Source organism: Paramacrobiotus metropolitanus, unplaced genomic scaffold (assembly GCF_019649055.1).
Source record: "Paramacrobiotus metropolitanus isolate TYO unplaced genomic scaffold, Prichtersi_v1.0 Parri_scaffold0000014, whole genome shotgun sequence".
Lineage (NCBI taxonomy): Eukaryota > Metazoa > Tardigrada > Eutardigrada > Parachela > Macrobiotidae > Paramacrobiotus > Paramacrobiotus metropolitanus.
This window is the reverse complement of record NW_026570234.1, coordinates 1736456-1750583: the sequence shown is the minus strand read 5'-3', so window position 1 is coordinate 1750583 and position 14128 is coordinate 1736456. Positions and strand designations below refer to the sequence as shown.

Here is a 14128-nt window from a genome sequence, read left to right as displayed (position 1 = left end):
GCGACATAGCAGTTGGATACCTTGATGACGTCACCCTAGCTGGTTTCGCGGAAAAAGTTATTGCAGCCATTCGACTGATCATTGCACGCGGTTTAAGAATGGGACTGGAGCTTAATCTCAGCAAATGCGAAGTTTTTAGCGTGGGACAATTCACTGTGGATCGGTTACATGCTGTTCAAATGGTGCTCAATGCATTCCCCGAAATGGCCGTTTCTAAGGAAGGAGAATGCACACTCCTTGGAGCTCTTCTAATAACAGCGGCGTGCGAGACTTTCCTCCGCAGTAAATCCGTGCAGCTGGAGTATTTCATATCGCGACTCAAACTGATACCTGCACATTACAGCTTGTACCTTTTGCGAAATTGTTTACTGATACCGAAACTGCTCTATGGATTCCGCACAAGCAGATGTTATGAGCACATGGCGTTAATTGCATCGCTGGATGACATCGTCCGTGCCGGTTTGCAGTCCATTCTTAACGTCCGCCTGAACGACGCACAGTGGACCCAGATGTCGCTCCCTATCAGGGATGGAGGAATGGGGCTACGGAGTACGACATCGCTAGTTTTCCCTGCCTTTCTGGCATCGGCGTATTCGGTTACTTCCCTAGTCTCGATGATCTACCGCCCTGCAACGGCGACACTTCTCGATCCAATTGTGCTGCGATGGTCCGAAGAAACCAACTGTGAACCCCCTGCTATGGATCAGAGAAAGTTCCAGTCTGCATCGGATCGACCGTTGATTGACCAAGCAGTGTTGTTAATGAGGCAAACGACCACCGACGAAGCGAACAGAGCCGTACTTTTAGCTGTGCTACACCGTGATTCGGGCGCATGGCTAAATGCTTTGCCTGCACCTAATTTGCGCACGTTCTTGCGGGATGAAGAAGTACGTTTTGGCATCGCACTTAGGTTTGGACTTCCAGTTGTAGAAGAGCACGACTGTGTGAACTGCGGAAGCCATGTGGACACAAATGGTCACCACGGCCTATCCTGTTCCAGCAGCCGAGGAAGATGGTCTAGACATGTCGAACTCAACGACGTAACAAAGCGGGCTTTGGAACATGCTGGGTATCCATGTCAAAGCGAGCCACTGGGACTGTCCGGTATAAACAATACGCGGCCAGACGGCATGACTCTCGTCCCTGTACGTGATGGCAAAGCGCTCGTTTGGGACGCTACATGTTGGAACACAGTAGCCTTATCGCACGTGCGGGCAAGCGCGAGTGCATCCGGAAGTGTTGCGCTTTTGGCCGAAGACAGGAAACGTCGTAAGTACGCGTTTGTGGAAGAAATGGGATATCTTCTTTATCCCCTGGCGGTCGAGACCTTTGGAACCTTTGGTCCTGCATTTGCGGAGCTTATTCGTTTCGTTGGCAGAAAGATTCGCGACGCCACAGGGGAGCCCCGTTCTACTGCATTTTTAAAGCAGAGATTTAGCCTGGCTGTTGTAAAAGGAAATGCTGCTGCTGTTTTGGGCACTTTGAGTATGCGTTCTAAAATGACTGATAGCGCTAACGATTTTGGTTGTTTTTTTAATGTTTAAATGTAAATCATTTTGCGTAGTATTCTGCGTATGCACTTTTTGTTGTATTGATGGCTTTTTCCCAATAAAGAAATACCACTTATACTGTACAGTGTACTGACAATTAATATAGTTATTACTGACGCACAATATACGAGTATCTCTTAAACAAACAGAAAAGCAAAATCACAACACAATTGACGGTCTATAATCAACAGTCCACCACAACGCCAACAAGCGGTTTCTTATGAAAATCGTAGCTAAGTCATACAGATTACAGATCGTATGACTTAGCCATGATTTTCAGGCAATGCCGCAATAGCTAAATCATACAGTATTTTCAGGCAACAGAGCAGGCAATAGAGGAAAACAACCGTTGCCGGATTACATGCCCTTGCTTAGCAACGTCAATTGTGATAAAAACCCGGCAAAAATGTTTCGGCATTTTGCATCCACCGATGCTGTCCGGAAGTGTAACGCGGTGGACTGTGTAGTATCCGGATCCGACGCCGAGAACTGCAGTGCTCCTTGGTGACAATTGACCGTCGTGAACAAATTCGGTGGTTGCTGTGGATGCAGTCTGGCAGCTTGTTCCAGGAGCCATGCATGCAAGCTGCGCAAATGTGTCCGACACAGGTACGTGTTGTCACCGGCATACACGGCTTCACTGGCCTCGCTCAGCTCAGGCTGCACTGCGGGCATTGCAACGGAGCCGTTGGCGCAACGAGCGACGACGGCGGGACTGAACTCACAGTGCTGCGCGATGGGCGGGGGCGTAACAGTTGTAAAAGCAGCCGTGTCTATAAAAACCAACAGACTGATTACCCACAATTTACTGTATTATCGCTACTGATGGAAGGTCTACAGAAACGGTATTATATTGCTCGTACCTGTAACAGCGATCTCCGGCACGACGGATGTGCTAGGTTCCTGTATGGCAGACACTGATGGCCTTACAGTGCAGGCAGATGGAGCTGAAACCAATCTCGTTCTTTAGGTATGCAACATTTTTGCCTAAAAACACGACATCAAGTATGCAGAATTGCGCCGTTTACCTGCTATCTTGGTATCGATGCCGTCTATATCGATGGATGTTGTGTTGCAAGTGTTGCCGTGATGCGCGTAGAAGTTGAGAGTAAACTGGTCATCCACTGCGTATTCCATTTGAACTCTTGTCCACATATTGGGACCAGGAAAGGTTGCGTAATCACTTGAGCTACCCCAGATCTGCCAGTTCGGGACGAAACCGGGTGTACTATCCGCGGAATGGTGCACTACCAACTCCAGAAAGTAATCCTTGTCGCGGTTACCCGTGATGATCGGCGCAGCAGACATCCGGTACCAAAACGTTGTTTGCAGTTTGACGCATCCGTTTGGCCGAAAGGCAGCTGACCGCAAGATGGCCGATTTTCTATTCGGGTACACCGAACTGGGAGCAGCTTTGACGTAGCATTTCGACCGCGCGAATTGAGAGTACAGCTTCTCTTCGGGTTCGGCGCCAGTTTCGTCTGGAATGATCTGGAAACTAAATGGATACACCGAATACGCCCGGAACCAAGCGGGACAAGAATCCAGAACTGCGTTGGGATTGGTCTGCAGGACGCTGTCCAGATCACAGCTCAGTGCATTGCCGGAAGGCAAAGAAGTCCATGTGTAACACTCCTCTAAATAGTTGCATTTGTTTCTGGTTTGCCGGTTAAGCTCCTGTTGTGCATGTGCCAAAGGATGGCAGAAAATCCCTACAAAGTAATATTAGTCATGCTTTGTGCGGACGATATTTTAGTGCTACCGACGATGATTGGTTGTTTACTGGGAAAACAGACGACAGAGAAAATAGTTCTCCATAGTATCACGTGACGCTCCATGATGCTTGCATGGGAATGTTAATAAATTGTAGAACTGTTATAGTAAGCGTGGAAATCGCAAGAAATGTCTTTTATCGCGTCAGTGCAAAAGATTTTGTTTTCCCTCTTATCTTAATGTTAAGCTTATTCGTCATAAGTCTGTGGAAACAAACGGTATAAAATCGGCTTCTCATGCGATAACATTATTTTCATACACTAGATGCTCGTAGCAGAAATGCGCATCTTTAATTCAATGATTTTATTATCTTTGCGTTAACACACTGGGACGGAAGGTTGATAAAGTCCAGTCACACATGATACATCTTTGTCTCACAATAATTATTGCCTTTAAAGATAATGCCGCAATTTCCGCATCCAGGTAAAATCAAGCTATATGTGATCTCGTAATTTATTGTCATAATACTGTACATGATAATTTATTGAACCTCAACACGATCTGTTCCGGATTTTGACGCTGTGGTGAATTAGCGTTGACCTTTCTTCCTGCATTTTGTAATGGGCAAAAAAATTAACCCGTTTTCTTAATGTGCGCAGTTTAAATGTTTCTTCTAACTCGTAAAGTTGTACTCGAACTAATTTTTAAGGTTTGTTTCAGTATCAAACCGCTTAATTTTTGGAAGTAATATGATGGTGGGGCTTATTATTATATTAATAAATAGCGGAATGACACCGGGACACTGCACTTTGCTTTATTTATGACTGCAAGCTACTAGCTAAAGGAAGATTTAGTACTAGCAATAAGTCGCTTCCGCAGGCTCCCTGATTCACTGAAAATCTAAGAAACAAACACAGAACCTGCAGAACACAGAATGCCGGAACCACGTCCGAGAATCTTCTGGTCCGGTGTTACCGGGAATTATCGTGCATTGTTAACAAGACATCTATAATCAAGACCCATCATTACAATTAGCGATTACCTTATGGATCAGTGATTCAGTTTGCACTCGCACCGGAAACAAAAAGACGGTCTTCATGTGAATAGCTTTCCCATTGCAACAAATCAAGCTATTACGCTGCACCGCAATGTATTTATTGCAGCGTACAGTACAGGTCATTACAGGACTAAAGAAACGGCTGATTGTTAACAAGGGTAAAGCAAAACAATCTAGAACGAAACAACTCTTTAAAGAAATCAACACCAACAGCCATGAACATGATATCAAACGTAGGTACGACAATTACCACTCTACACCGTCTTTATTTTTTGCTCAGTTTTTGCTTGTAGATATTTCTTAGTCAGTAAAACGAAAACATTAATTGTAATACTGAAAATTTTATTATTCCGATCGCAGGGTGTGGCTGACGCATAATCCTTTTGCTCTTCAGTTGGACGGATCCTACAAAGAGTAGGTGTGTGGCGTCTTGAGTGCTCACAGGAATGCGTATCCCATGTGGCTGACACTGGGAGCCCAACGGCAGTTGCGCTTAACCGGCACTTGAGCGCCGCGTAAGCGCGGTGTACCTTCCAGCTCAGCGGACGTAACTTCTGGGTTTCCAATGAAGCGGTTCGCCGGTTGATAAAGCAGCAGCGGCGCCATTTTGCTGGGATACAGCGCCTATTAAAATGCAGCTGTTAATACAATGTAACAAAAGCGTCTCAACCCAAATTCCATAATCAGCCCTTTACGGGTCTGTTGCGCCTCTAATTCATAAGGTTGGAAAAATATGTAAAGGTCACCAAAACCGGCACTTTCCCGCATTTTCAGTTGAACTGGGCCTACTCTGATTTTATCATCCCAATTCAAACAAATTATCTAAAAAGCGGAATACGAATTTTTATCAAGTCGCTTTTCCTGGTAGCGCTCCGACGGCAAGAAAATCATAGGCAAATATTTCACATAACGTTTAAAGCAATCACAGAACTGCTTATAAAAAACCACTGAGGTGTATGTCTTAAGAAGCGCAAATAGCTGTCTTACCACAGTTTTCCGATGCCGAGTGTGTTGAGCAGAACTTTTCAGCGACGGCAAGACTGCGCTGGAATGTCTTAGCGGGTTACGGAACCATGCCCGCCCTTCGCAACCCCACGCTAAACAACCAAGCAGAATAATCAGCCCGGCGCTGCTTGCGCAAAAGAAGGTGACTAGCGCCATAATTTGCTGAAGAAATGTTTTAGACTTTGGCTTCTACCGCGCGCTGTTTCAGCTAGAAGCCTTAAATTTATCAGCAGATTCCGTAGCGCTAAAATCTGCCAACAATCCAGCCGAGAGTGCCGGATACCAGAGCTTATTAAGTTCAGCTTTCAATCCGATTAATACAAGTGCTGGGCTGTTGAAATAAATGTATCACGTGAACGGGATGAAAGAATCCGGAAGTAGCCGAAGCACCTAATAACCGGAAAGACGTCAGACTACTTTTGTTGAGCGGCTTTCGTTGCCGGTAATTAACCGCCCAGTTTGACGCAACATTCTATAGGCTTATTGAAACAAATAGTGGCCTTCAGACTTCGTGTCCTGCGCATGGTATATGAGACCGGCGATGCATGTAACATACCCGGTCGCTTCGCACGTCACTGTAACAAGGAAATGCGGTCAAGCAAAACGAGAACGCTTTTTACGGAGTATTATTATCCCTGCGCATTGTCTGTTAAGCCGAAATTTGAAATATTCCGTCGCTTATGCATTTTTTCGGCTCCGTCAAGCTGAAAGTACAGTGTAAACAGCAACGCATGGAGTGCTTGTGCGGATGCGCTTCCGATAAAAGTACCAGGCACGGTGATTTGAATTTGGATAAATGTTTCCGCTCACCAAGATGGATGTTTGGTCGTTTGTGCGTACATAAAAAGAGAGAGAGAATGTGGTTAATCGTACAGTCCTTCGTTTTCATGAAAAGTAAGACGTTCCAATTACACACATTATATTTTAAAAAAATATTTAAAATACATATATATTACATTTAAAAACAACGGCTTTTTACTTTTTAAAATCGGGAATAAGCACTACTATTTAGTGTAACAGATTCGAAGCGTATTTTAAATAAAAAAGCGCTACTGAGCAGTGGTTTGCACCTTGACTGCTGAGTAACAGCGGTGCACCGATTCCGGTCACTGATAACGGAGAATTTTGCTTAACGTTTAGTGAGGCGCAAACTGCATACCGTGACCGGTGAATTTCCAACTCACGGGCAAATTCCCGGCAAATGTTCATCACTGATCTCCCCACACTGCAATTCATCAGCCGTTTCATGCTTTTAGAAACACAAATGCAATACACTGATTAAGCAGTTTTCTGAAACAAAGTTGTGCATTGCTGAGTAGCTATAATGAAAGGCACTGGTGGATTACTATCTGCACAACGTCGATTACAAGCGCTTTTTATTGGTATTTTCTTAAAACGATAATATTAATTTTAACTTTGATGCTTAACAACCATGAGTTTTTAACCATAACCTTTTCAGGGCTTATCACTATCCTGTCGTGGTGTGATGCCTCACAAACCCGGCTGCCCCGCGAATTTCTCCAGGTCTTCCGCAGTGGAGCGGATGCGATCGATCACGTGCGCGCAGTACGGAGTGTTTTCGGTAACGGGAACATACTCGAAAAGAATCAATGATGACAACGTTTTAGTCTAGCAGTAGTCAGAGACAATGCAGCCGCTGTTTTGGGTACTCTTAACACACGTCCAAAAACCTCGAAGGACACTAACGATTTTGGATGTTTTTTAATGTTTAAAATTTAATCATTTGAATCAGTGTAAATGTGCGCCCGCGTATTGACACATGTGCTGGCAGATGCCGAATAAAAGTGCTTTTATGATGTTAGTAATATATTTGCTTGTAGATATCCCGGATAATATCATCAGCTCATCCACTGGAAGCAGCTTTGAATTTTTGTCTAAAGATGCCAGTTCCAAGCATCCTTACGAATACTGCCTAACTCTACAAAACGCCGCAAAACCGTTAAATTTTTTCCATCGATGCATTCCGTTTGCACTGAACGCAAAGGTCACTTTGACGAACAGCAATATCAAAGAGGTACGGTGGAAACAACTGGTTTGGTAAGATTACATAGGTCTAGTTTGGGTACAAAACTCCTGGTCACTTCTCTTCACTTGCAGCAGGTGACGTTCACCATGGTCAACACAAGTCTCCATGCTGCCATACAAAGCCATCCGGCTGGCGGTATCACGGAAACCGGCATCGTTTTCACTCCCAAGGAGGAAGGAATGGACGTGGTACGTTACCAGATAATTTTATCAATCTTCGATCTACCGGACGTGCGGTGTTTTGTTGCGCGGAAAAAAGGCCATCAAATTTTGCAGAGCGTCAACGGACAACCGGCACCTTTCTACCAGCTGGCGGTGCGCTGGTATATTCTGGGCGCCTTCCAGATCGATCCAGATGAATGTATTCTGGACAAAATGGACTTGGTCAATCGCAGTACGTCGACGACGACGCGGTACAGTTTTAACACTACAAACCTTTCGGTGCTTTGCAGGTCTCAACGGTGCGTTTTCCTTCTCAAACAAAAGCGTTATGTCGGTAACACAAATGGCGAACCACAAACCCAACCAGTTCGCCATATCGTACGCGTACGGCCCAGCCATACCGTCCGGTGTCCAGCTGGTCGAGCATCACTATGGTGTTTATCTGACTGGCGCTCTGTATACCCTTTCGGGTCTTGTAAGCAATCTAAGGTTAGCTTTTACTGGCTATGAAGTGACAGGTGTATAGCGTGCGAACAGGATTTCAATGCTACAATGGACGAGTCTACACCGCTGTCCACACACATCACCATCGATATGAGGGCGCCAGAAACCACGCCCCCCAAGCAGAGAGTCCTAGAGACCTTTAACTGGCAGTGGAACACCATAACACAGGTGACATAATATACAGCATTCAAAAACCGTTTTCTGTATTATAAGAGTGAAAAAGCGGTTTTATCGTTTGGCAAAAGGCCGTGTAAAATTATAAATTGTACGCGTACAGTCTTAGCCTTACCGTGTTCGAGATTATCTGACATTTTCCACTGCACAGAATATCACCGTCAACAACGAGACAGTGACCTTGGTGTATAAGCGCACTGTGCCCTGGCCGTATCACGGTACATTCGAGGAGATACGGACTAATGTGACCACAGCACCTTCCGGGGCCTTCCGTTTTTTAGATACCGGTATGCAGCAAATATTTAGATTTCTCGTGTAAATCCAACAAACAGTCTAGCTTTAAGAAATCACTAGCGTGGCGACCCCCGGAAACGTCGGAACACTGCCGGAGGCGTAAGTGTTTTTTCTGCAAATTTTTTACCACTGTTTCAACGAGGCAGCTATGCCCATTGCCCTGCCCTCTTTCACACACCTAACACGCATACATAAACCTTCTGTGTCTCCTGAGTCTGCAACTTTGCAGTCTACAGAATTCCGTTTTTGTCTGTCCTGTGTTACACATTCCAGAGCCTCAAGTCTGTCACTTCTTAAGTGTTACAAATTACGTTCCCAAGATATTACACGACATAAATGTATGCCGTATTAAAAGGCATATCCATGTTAAGGCTAGTCTTAACATGGATAATATGCCTTTAATACGACATACATTTATGTCGTGTAATACGTACGTCTTACGTACGAATTTTGCCTTTTCAAGCGCGGGCACACTACTTTACAGTTAAAATTTAAACATTGAAAAAACAACCAAAATCTCTATCTCTTGCCTTTTAGACGTATCACGATACAGCGCTACGCCTAACGAAAAATTACTCCGTCAGCAATGTTCCGTTAATCAGTGGCAATGGTTTCAAAGAAATAATTACTCTACCATCATACATGTCATCGGCTGTAAACGCGGAGATTTGTCTGCTTTTTTTCGGCACGCGTCCATTCCCGTAATTAAATTTTATGTGCCTTGCAATAAATTTATATAAGGGGCGAAAGTAAACGCGTTCCACCGTTCCCCTGTACTGCTGCCGTCACCCGCCTGGAGTGTGACGTTACGGCAATACATGTGGTTAAATCTGGCGCGGTACATAAGCGCCATGTTCAGCCACAACGTCAAAGTCCAGCCGGGTGACGGCAGCAGTACAAGGGAACGGTGGAACACGTTTACTTTTGCCCCCTATATACCGTACTACATACGTAATACAGTTCTCCAACATAGTCAAACTTAATACATGACATAACTGTAAGTAATTGCCGACAGATGCTAAGAACGACACCTGCGCTACTCCACGGCATCTACGAATCTTTAAGCAACCGGCCAGTCGAGATGTTGTAATGACGGAGGAGAGTTGCCGAAACACTTCTCTTCGGATCAGAATCGGCGAGATCGTCGAACAGTCACTGCATTCTGAGAAAGGCATAATCCTGGTACACCGACGAACGCAGTGCATGGTCACGAGCAGTAATGAGTGTGGATGAATTCACTGCAGACTACCGCCGCCATGGGCGTCAACGGGGAGTTGACCTTTACCATGATAGCGCGCAGCCATATGCAAAACGGATCGGACGGCCAACTTTCCCGCAACCGTACCATTCGCATGTCCTTGGATCCATCGACACCATTACCAACGCTGAATGTGGTAAATGTCATACCATTAGCCTAAAATTATGCAGTACAAAAAGTTAGATATTTTTGGGTTTTTCGACCCAGATGTGTGCCGATCACGTGCTGATCGACGGGCAATGGAGAGAACACCAGCATTCCGCGCAGTTTCGACGCGTTGTATCGCCGCTGGTGTTGCGCCGGCTAAGAAACATCAACAGCAGTATGTGAACACGCCAGTCTAAATTCCTTCCACCATACATCTGCCTCATCGTGAAAGCCGAGATATACTTTAATTCCTAAACTGGTAGTTCTTACGTAGGTGTAGCCGAGCCGCCGTTTGTTCAAGAAATCCGGCAGATAGCCGATCAGCAGTTCCAGATGACATATGAAGGGTCTGGAGTGTTACGTGTGCATCGGTTTGCGTTTAACACTCCGACGCGTCAAGATCGGGCCGCGCCTCAGGTTTGTTCAGGAAAATGGCTGCTTCGTGGTACTAAATTCGTGTCTGTTTACCGAAGTTCACTTTCGCGCACTTAGCGACAGTTCTGCACACTGTTTTATTGCATCCTGCAATTCGAATTTATTTTACAAGTTATTACATAGGATCTGGAATTAAATAAGCGAAACCAAATGAATAGTACTTATTGGCACGAAAACCGTTAGTGTTGCACAACAACGCGTTGCTAATAAAAGCGTTTCAAAGTGCGCGAAAGTGAAAATTTCATCATATGAGTACTCGTATTTGTGGATGTTGGTACCATGTGCCGGGCCATTTCTCTCTAGCAGCTTATAATGAGAAAACTGAAGAGACTTGGTGCTGAAAGTAATTGAGACACACAGTGTACTTGCAGCAAATGTCCATGTCCACGTACCTGGAAGTGTACGGCAATCCCATATGGACAGAGTACACTGTGCGTCCGGTCAACGGGTCCTTCGACTTATCCGTGGCCAGACTGGAGAAGGACCGGGTGCAAATCTTTCACCAGGAGGGCGCACAACGGTTTTGGTGTTCCCTTTTCTTATACACGCGTTGCTATGAAGACAGTGGTCTTGTGGTGGAAAGTCACGAAAGTGGCTAACGCATGTAATCCTTCCCCGTACATTAAAAAGTAATTGTGTTATGAATTCTATCATTTTTAACCTCCCCGACTTTCGCTGGTTTCTTAGAAATCCGCAGACGCTCAGCTGCTTTTGTGCAAATAAATTAATTTTTGTGCACACCATTTTTAACATAGAAATGAAGCAAAACAGACGAGAACGATTTTTACAGAGCATTACTCCATTGTCACAGTGCATTTTCTGGCAAGCTTAATTCGTGCTGTTATGTTTAAAGCGCAGTGGGCTGTATCCAGTACATCCGGCTCCGTCAAGCGGAAAAGATAGTACTGTAACTCGGTGTAAATAACTGTTTCTACGTTAATTAGTGCGTTGCCCTTTATTTTATTAGATGATTACAGACACTGCCATCTGGATTTCCGTAGATATATGTGTTTTTCCGCTGATAAAGGGGAGACCTTGCGCTTAAACAAGAATAAATTTAATTAGGCTAAGCGTAAAGACGCTCTATTAGTTGCATGTAGCGTTAAATTGTGGGTTTACAGAGTACTTTTGATCAGAGGGAAAATTATCGATACTGTATGGTGTATCTAGTGATTGAGAACGAAGCTAAAGTGGAAAAAGCCATTGGACGTTGAGCGTTGAACTTTGACTGCAGAAGAATAGCGGTGCAACGATTTCGCTTATTGATAACACAGAATTCTAATTACATTTAGGGAGGTACGCATGCCATACGTGACCGGGTTAACTCCCAACGAACCGGAAAATGCCCACAAAATTCGGAAAATGCGGTTCATGTGCTTATTTAGACATACTGAGCTTGTGCGCAGCCGCTTATTACTCTCAAGCATAAAAATTAGATACGGACATGGTGTTTGCGCGGTTAATCGAAATCGAGTTATACAATCAAGTTATACACCTGGATTATTGGAATGAACGCATTTGCTGATCGCAAGCGGTCTTGGTCGGTATTTTGCTACAACATCCAACTTTGATGCTCCTCCAACACGAGGCACATGTGCACCGTAAACGTCTCCGGTCTTATCGCTGTTTTTTTCGGTGTATGATGCCTCACAAACCCGTGTGCCTGATGATCGCGACCGCGGAAGAATTGATAAAAATGAATTTCTCCAAGTCTTCTGCTGTTGGGAATGTGTGATCCATGCATTATGTGCTTTAACAAAGTGTTTTCGGTAAAGGGACGGCTATTATGGAATGGCCATGTACAAGCCCGTCCGGATGATGAGCACGTAAAGGTGCAGCTAACGCATATTAAGGAGAGTTTATACTATGGTAGCAAGATCGAAAATGAGATTTTCGAAATTCTACAGTGTAATAAGAAGGGTTACATCTATTAGTAGGCGGGAGTTGAGTAGAATTAGGTAGCAACGAAAAAAGTTATTCGTTGCCGACCAGGGCGATTTGGCGGGCTGGCGCATCTTTCTACGCTACTGCCACCTGTGGTCAAAATCAGTGAAAGAAAGATTGCTTCAAGAAGCGCTTCTTTCATTCTGGAAGATGCCTTGTGGTTGTCATATATACCATGCCAGCTTGCAAGTGTGATAGGAGCAGACAAAGCTCATGTTTACACAGTGAGGACGCATAGAGCATGACAAAGGCGCTAGACAATGGAAAGACATAGCGCTGTCCCGTGAGTGCACATGAAAGAGTGGCCAAAGTCCACTCTTCGGTGTGCACACAATGTGGTGTGGCGGCCCTGCAAGCGCAGAATCGGTAAGAGCAAAGGAAAGCGCAGAACAAAAGAGGGTTCTTCGCCACGTTCTGAAAATTTTTCCAAAAATGACTTCTAAACTCAATAACAATTTTCAAAGATGTCAGAAAATTCTGACATTTGATCAGATTTAAGAAAAATTATTTTCAAGAAGAATTGTGGAGCGTTTTCGCAGAAAATGTTTGTATATTCTGTCAAAAATAAAAAAAAGTAACTTTGGGTGTCAAAAAGTTTGTTTTTTTCAAGAATGGTTGTTTTTTTGGAAAAACGCTCCACAGAACTTTAGTCATTTTAGCGGAGCACATCGCTACGTTTGAAAGAAAAATTTCAAAAATCTGCTTGAATTGTTATTACATCCGGAAAATAACGGCTTTTGATCAGTGACTTTTACCTATTAAAATTGTCTAACCAATTTCAGACTTTCAATGTAGTGAAAATATCATAGTGTTAGGTCAGATGTGTAGTTATGAACTTATGATGTAGCACAAGCGCACGCATTGTGCCAGTGAGAATAGTCGAAAGAGGTCGAAATCGGTATAATCTCTTCTTAAGCGCGATGTTAGCGCCTAGCACGATGGCCACTGCACTACGTTTGCCACAATGCGTAAATGCGCTCCGCAGTTAGACTGTCCCTTACTGATATGCGTGTAGCTATGAATCTGGCGTGTAGTTTGGCCTGCGAACTTGCAAAGAAATGCACCCTGTCGAACCACAACCAACATCCACAGCTGCCACTTCACGCTCAACACCCGCTTAATCAAGCGGGGAATCGATCACGAGATATACTAGTAAACAAAAATTATTATCTTTAACAATCTGATGACGTTCTTTTGTGGCGATGGTCATCAGATGGAGTATGGACGAAGATATGGCGGCGGATTACCGGAGCCGCGGTTCGTACAAACGTTTTGTCAGGATCGTATTCAGTCTTGTTAAGCACATCACATTAATCGATCTCACATTAATCATTATTCATCGGTTGGCGTAACGCCGTAAGCGTGTAAACGACTAGGTGGAGCGCCACCACTGAATCAGAAGCAGGATGTAAAGATAAGACTGCTGTTGAGCTGGACGCTCGGCAATCAGAAACGGTTGATTTCCACACATTCTGAAATAGCAGTCGCTCAAAGTTTTTCTTTCTGTGAAATACGCCAATAACAGAGTTCATCATTTAGATCACAGCAAGCCAGCAGAACAAGAAAAATGTACTACCGTTGTCAGTTATTAATAATAATTATTACCATTACACGTATTCCTTGGCAAGTGCCACCGCAGATCGATTACAGAACTCGTACTGCGCTTGTATAACGAATTAAAGGAAATTCTTTCCATTAATTTGATGCGCACTTTGCAGAACCAGAGCAAATTTCAGGCAATGCTAATTGTGAAATGCAATTTGACAAAATTATTGGCTCATGATCAGACCTAATTACAATGAATGCGGGAAAGATGTGACAGCGCCTTGAATGCCGAGC

The 14128-nt window shown here is 44.3% G+C and overlaps 2 protein-coding genes across 2 annotated transcripts; one reads left to right on the top strand and one right to left on the bottom strand.

Annotated features, from left to right (window-relative positions):
- Nucleotides 1-1575: 1575 nt before the first annotated feature.
- Nucleotides 1576-3455, bottom strand: LOC129584722 (uncharacterized). Its single transcript, XM_055477021.1, has 4 exons — nucleotides 3334-3455; nucleotides 2579-3262; nucleotides 2414-2497; nucleotides 1576-2323 (listed from the first exon to the last, which is right to left on the bottom strand). The coding sequence occupies exons 1-4, from the start codon at nucleotides 3386-3388 to the stop codon at nucleotides 1908-1910; spliced, it is 1239 nt and encodes a 412-aa protein (XP_055332996.1). The 5' UTR covers nucleotides 3389-3455; the 3' UTR covers nucleotides 1576-1907.
- A 3129-nt stretch (nucleotides 3456-6584) lies between these two features.
- Nucleotides 6585-11006, top strand: LOC129584540 (uncharacterized). Its single transcript, XM_055476737.1, has 13 exons — nucleotides 6585-6707; nucleotides 6785-6907; nucleotides 7167-7360; nucleotides 7444-7560; nucleotides 7648-7765; nucleotides 7824-8008; nucleotides 8071-8205; nucleotides 8363-8498; nucleotides 9521-9687; nucleotides 9750-9899; nucleotides 9971-10085; nucleotides 10185-10327; nucleotides 10717-11006. The coding sequence occupies exons 1-13, from the start codon at nucleotides 6650-6652 to the stop codon at nucleotides 10942-10944; spliced, it is 1869 nt and encodes a 622-aa protein (XP_055332712.1). The 5' UTR covers nucleotides 6585-6649; the 3' UTR covers nucleotides 10945-11006.
- Nucleotides 11007-14128: the final 3122 nt, after the last annotated feature.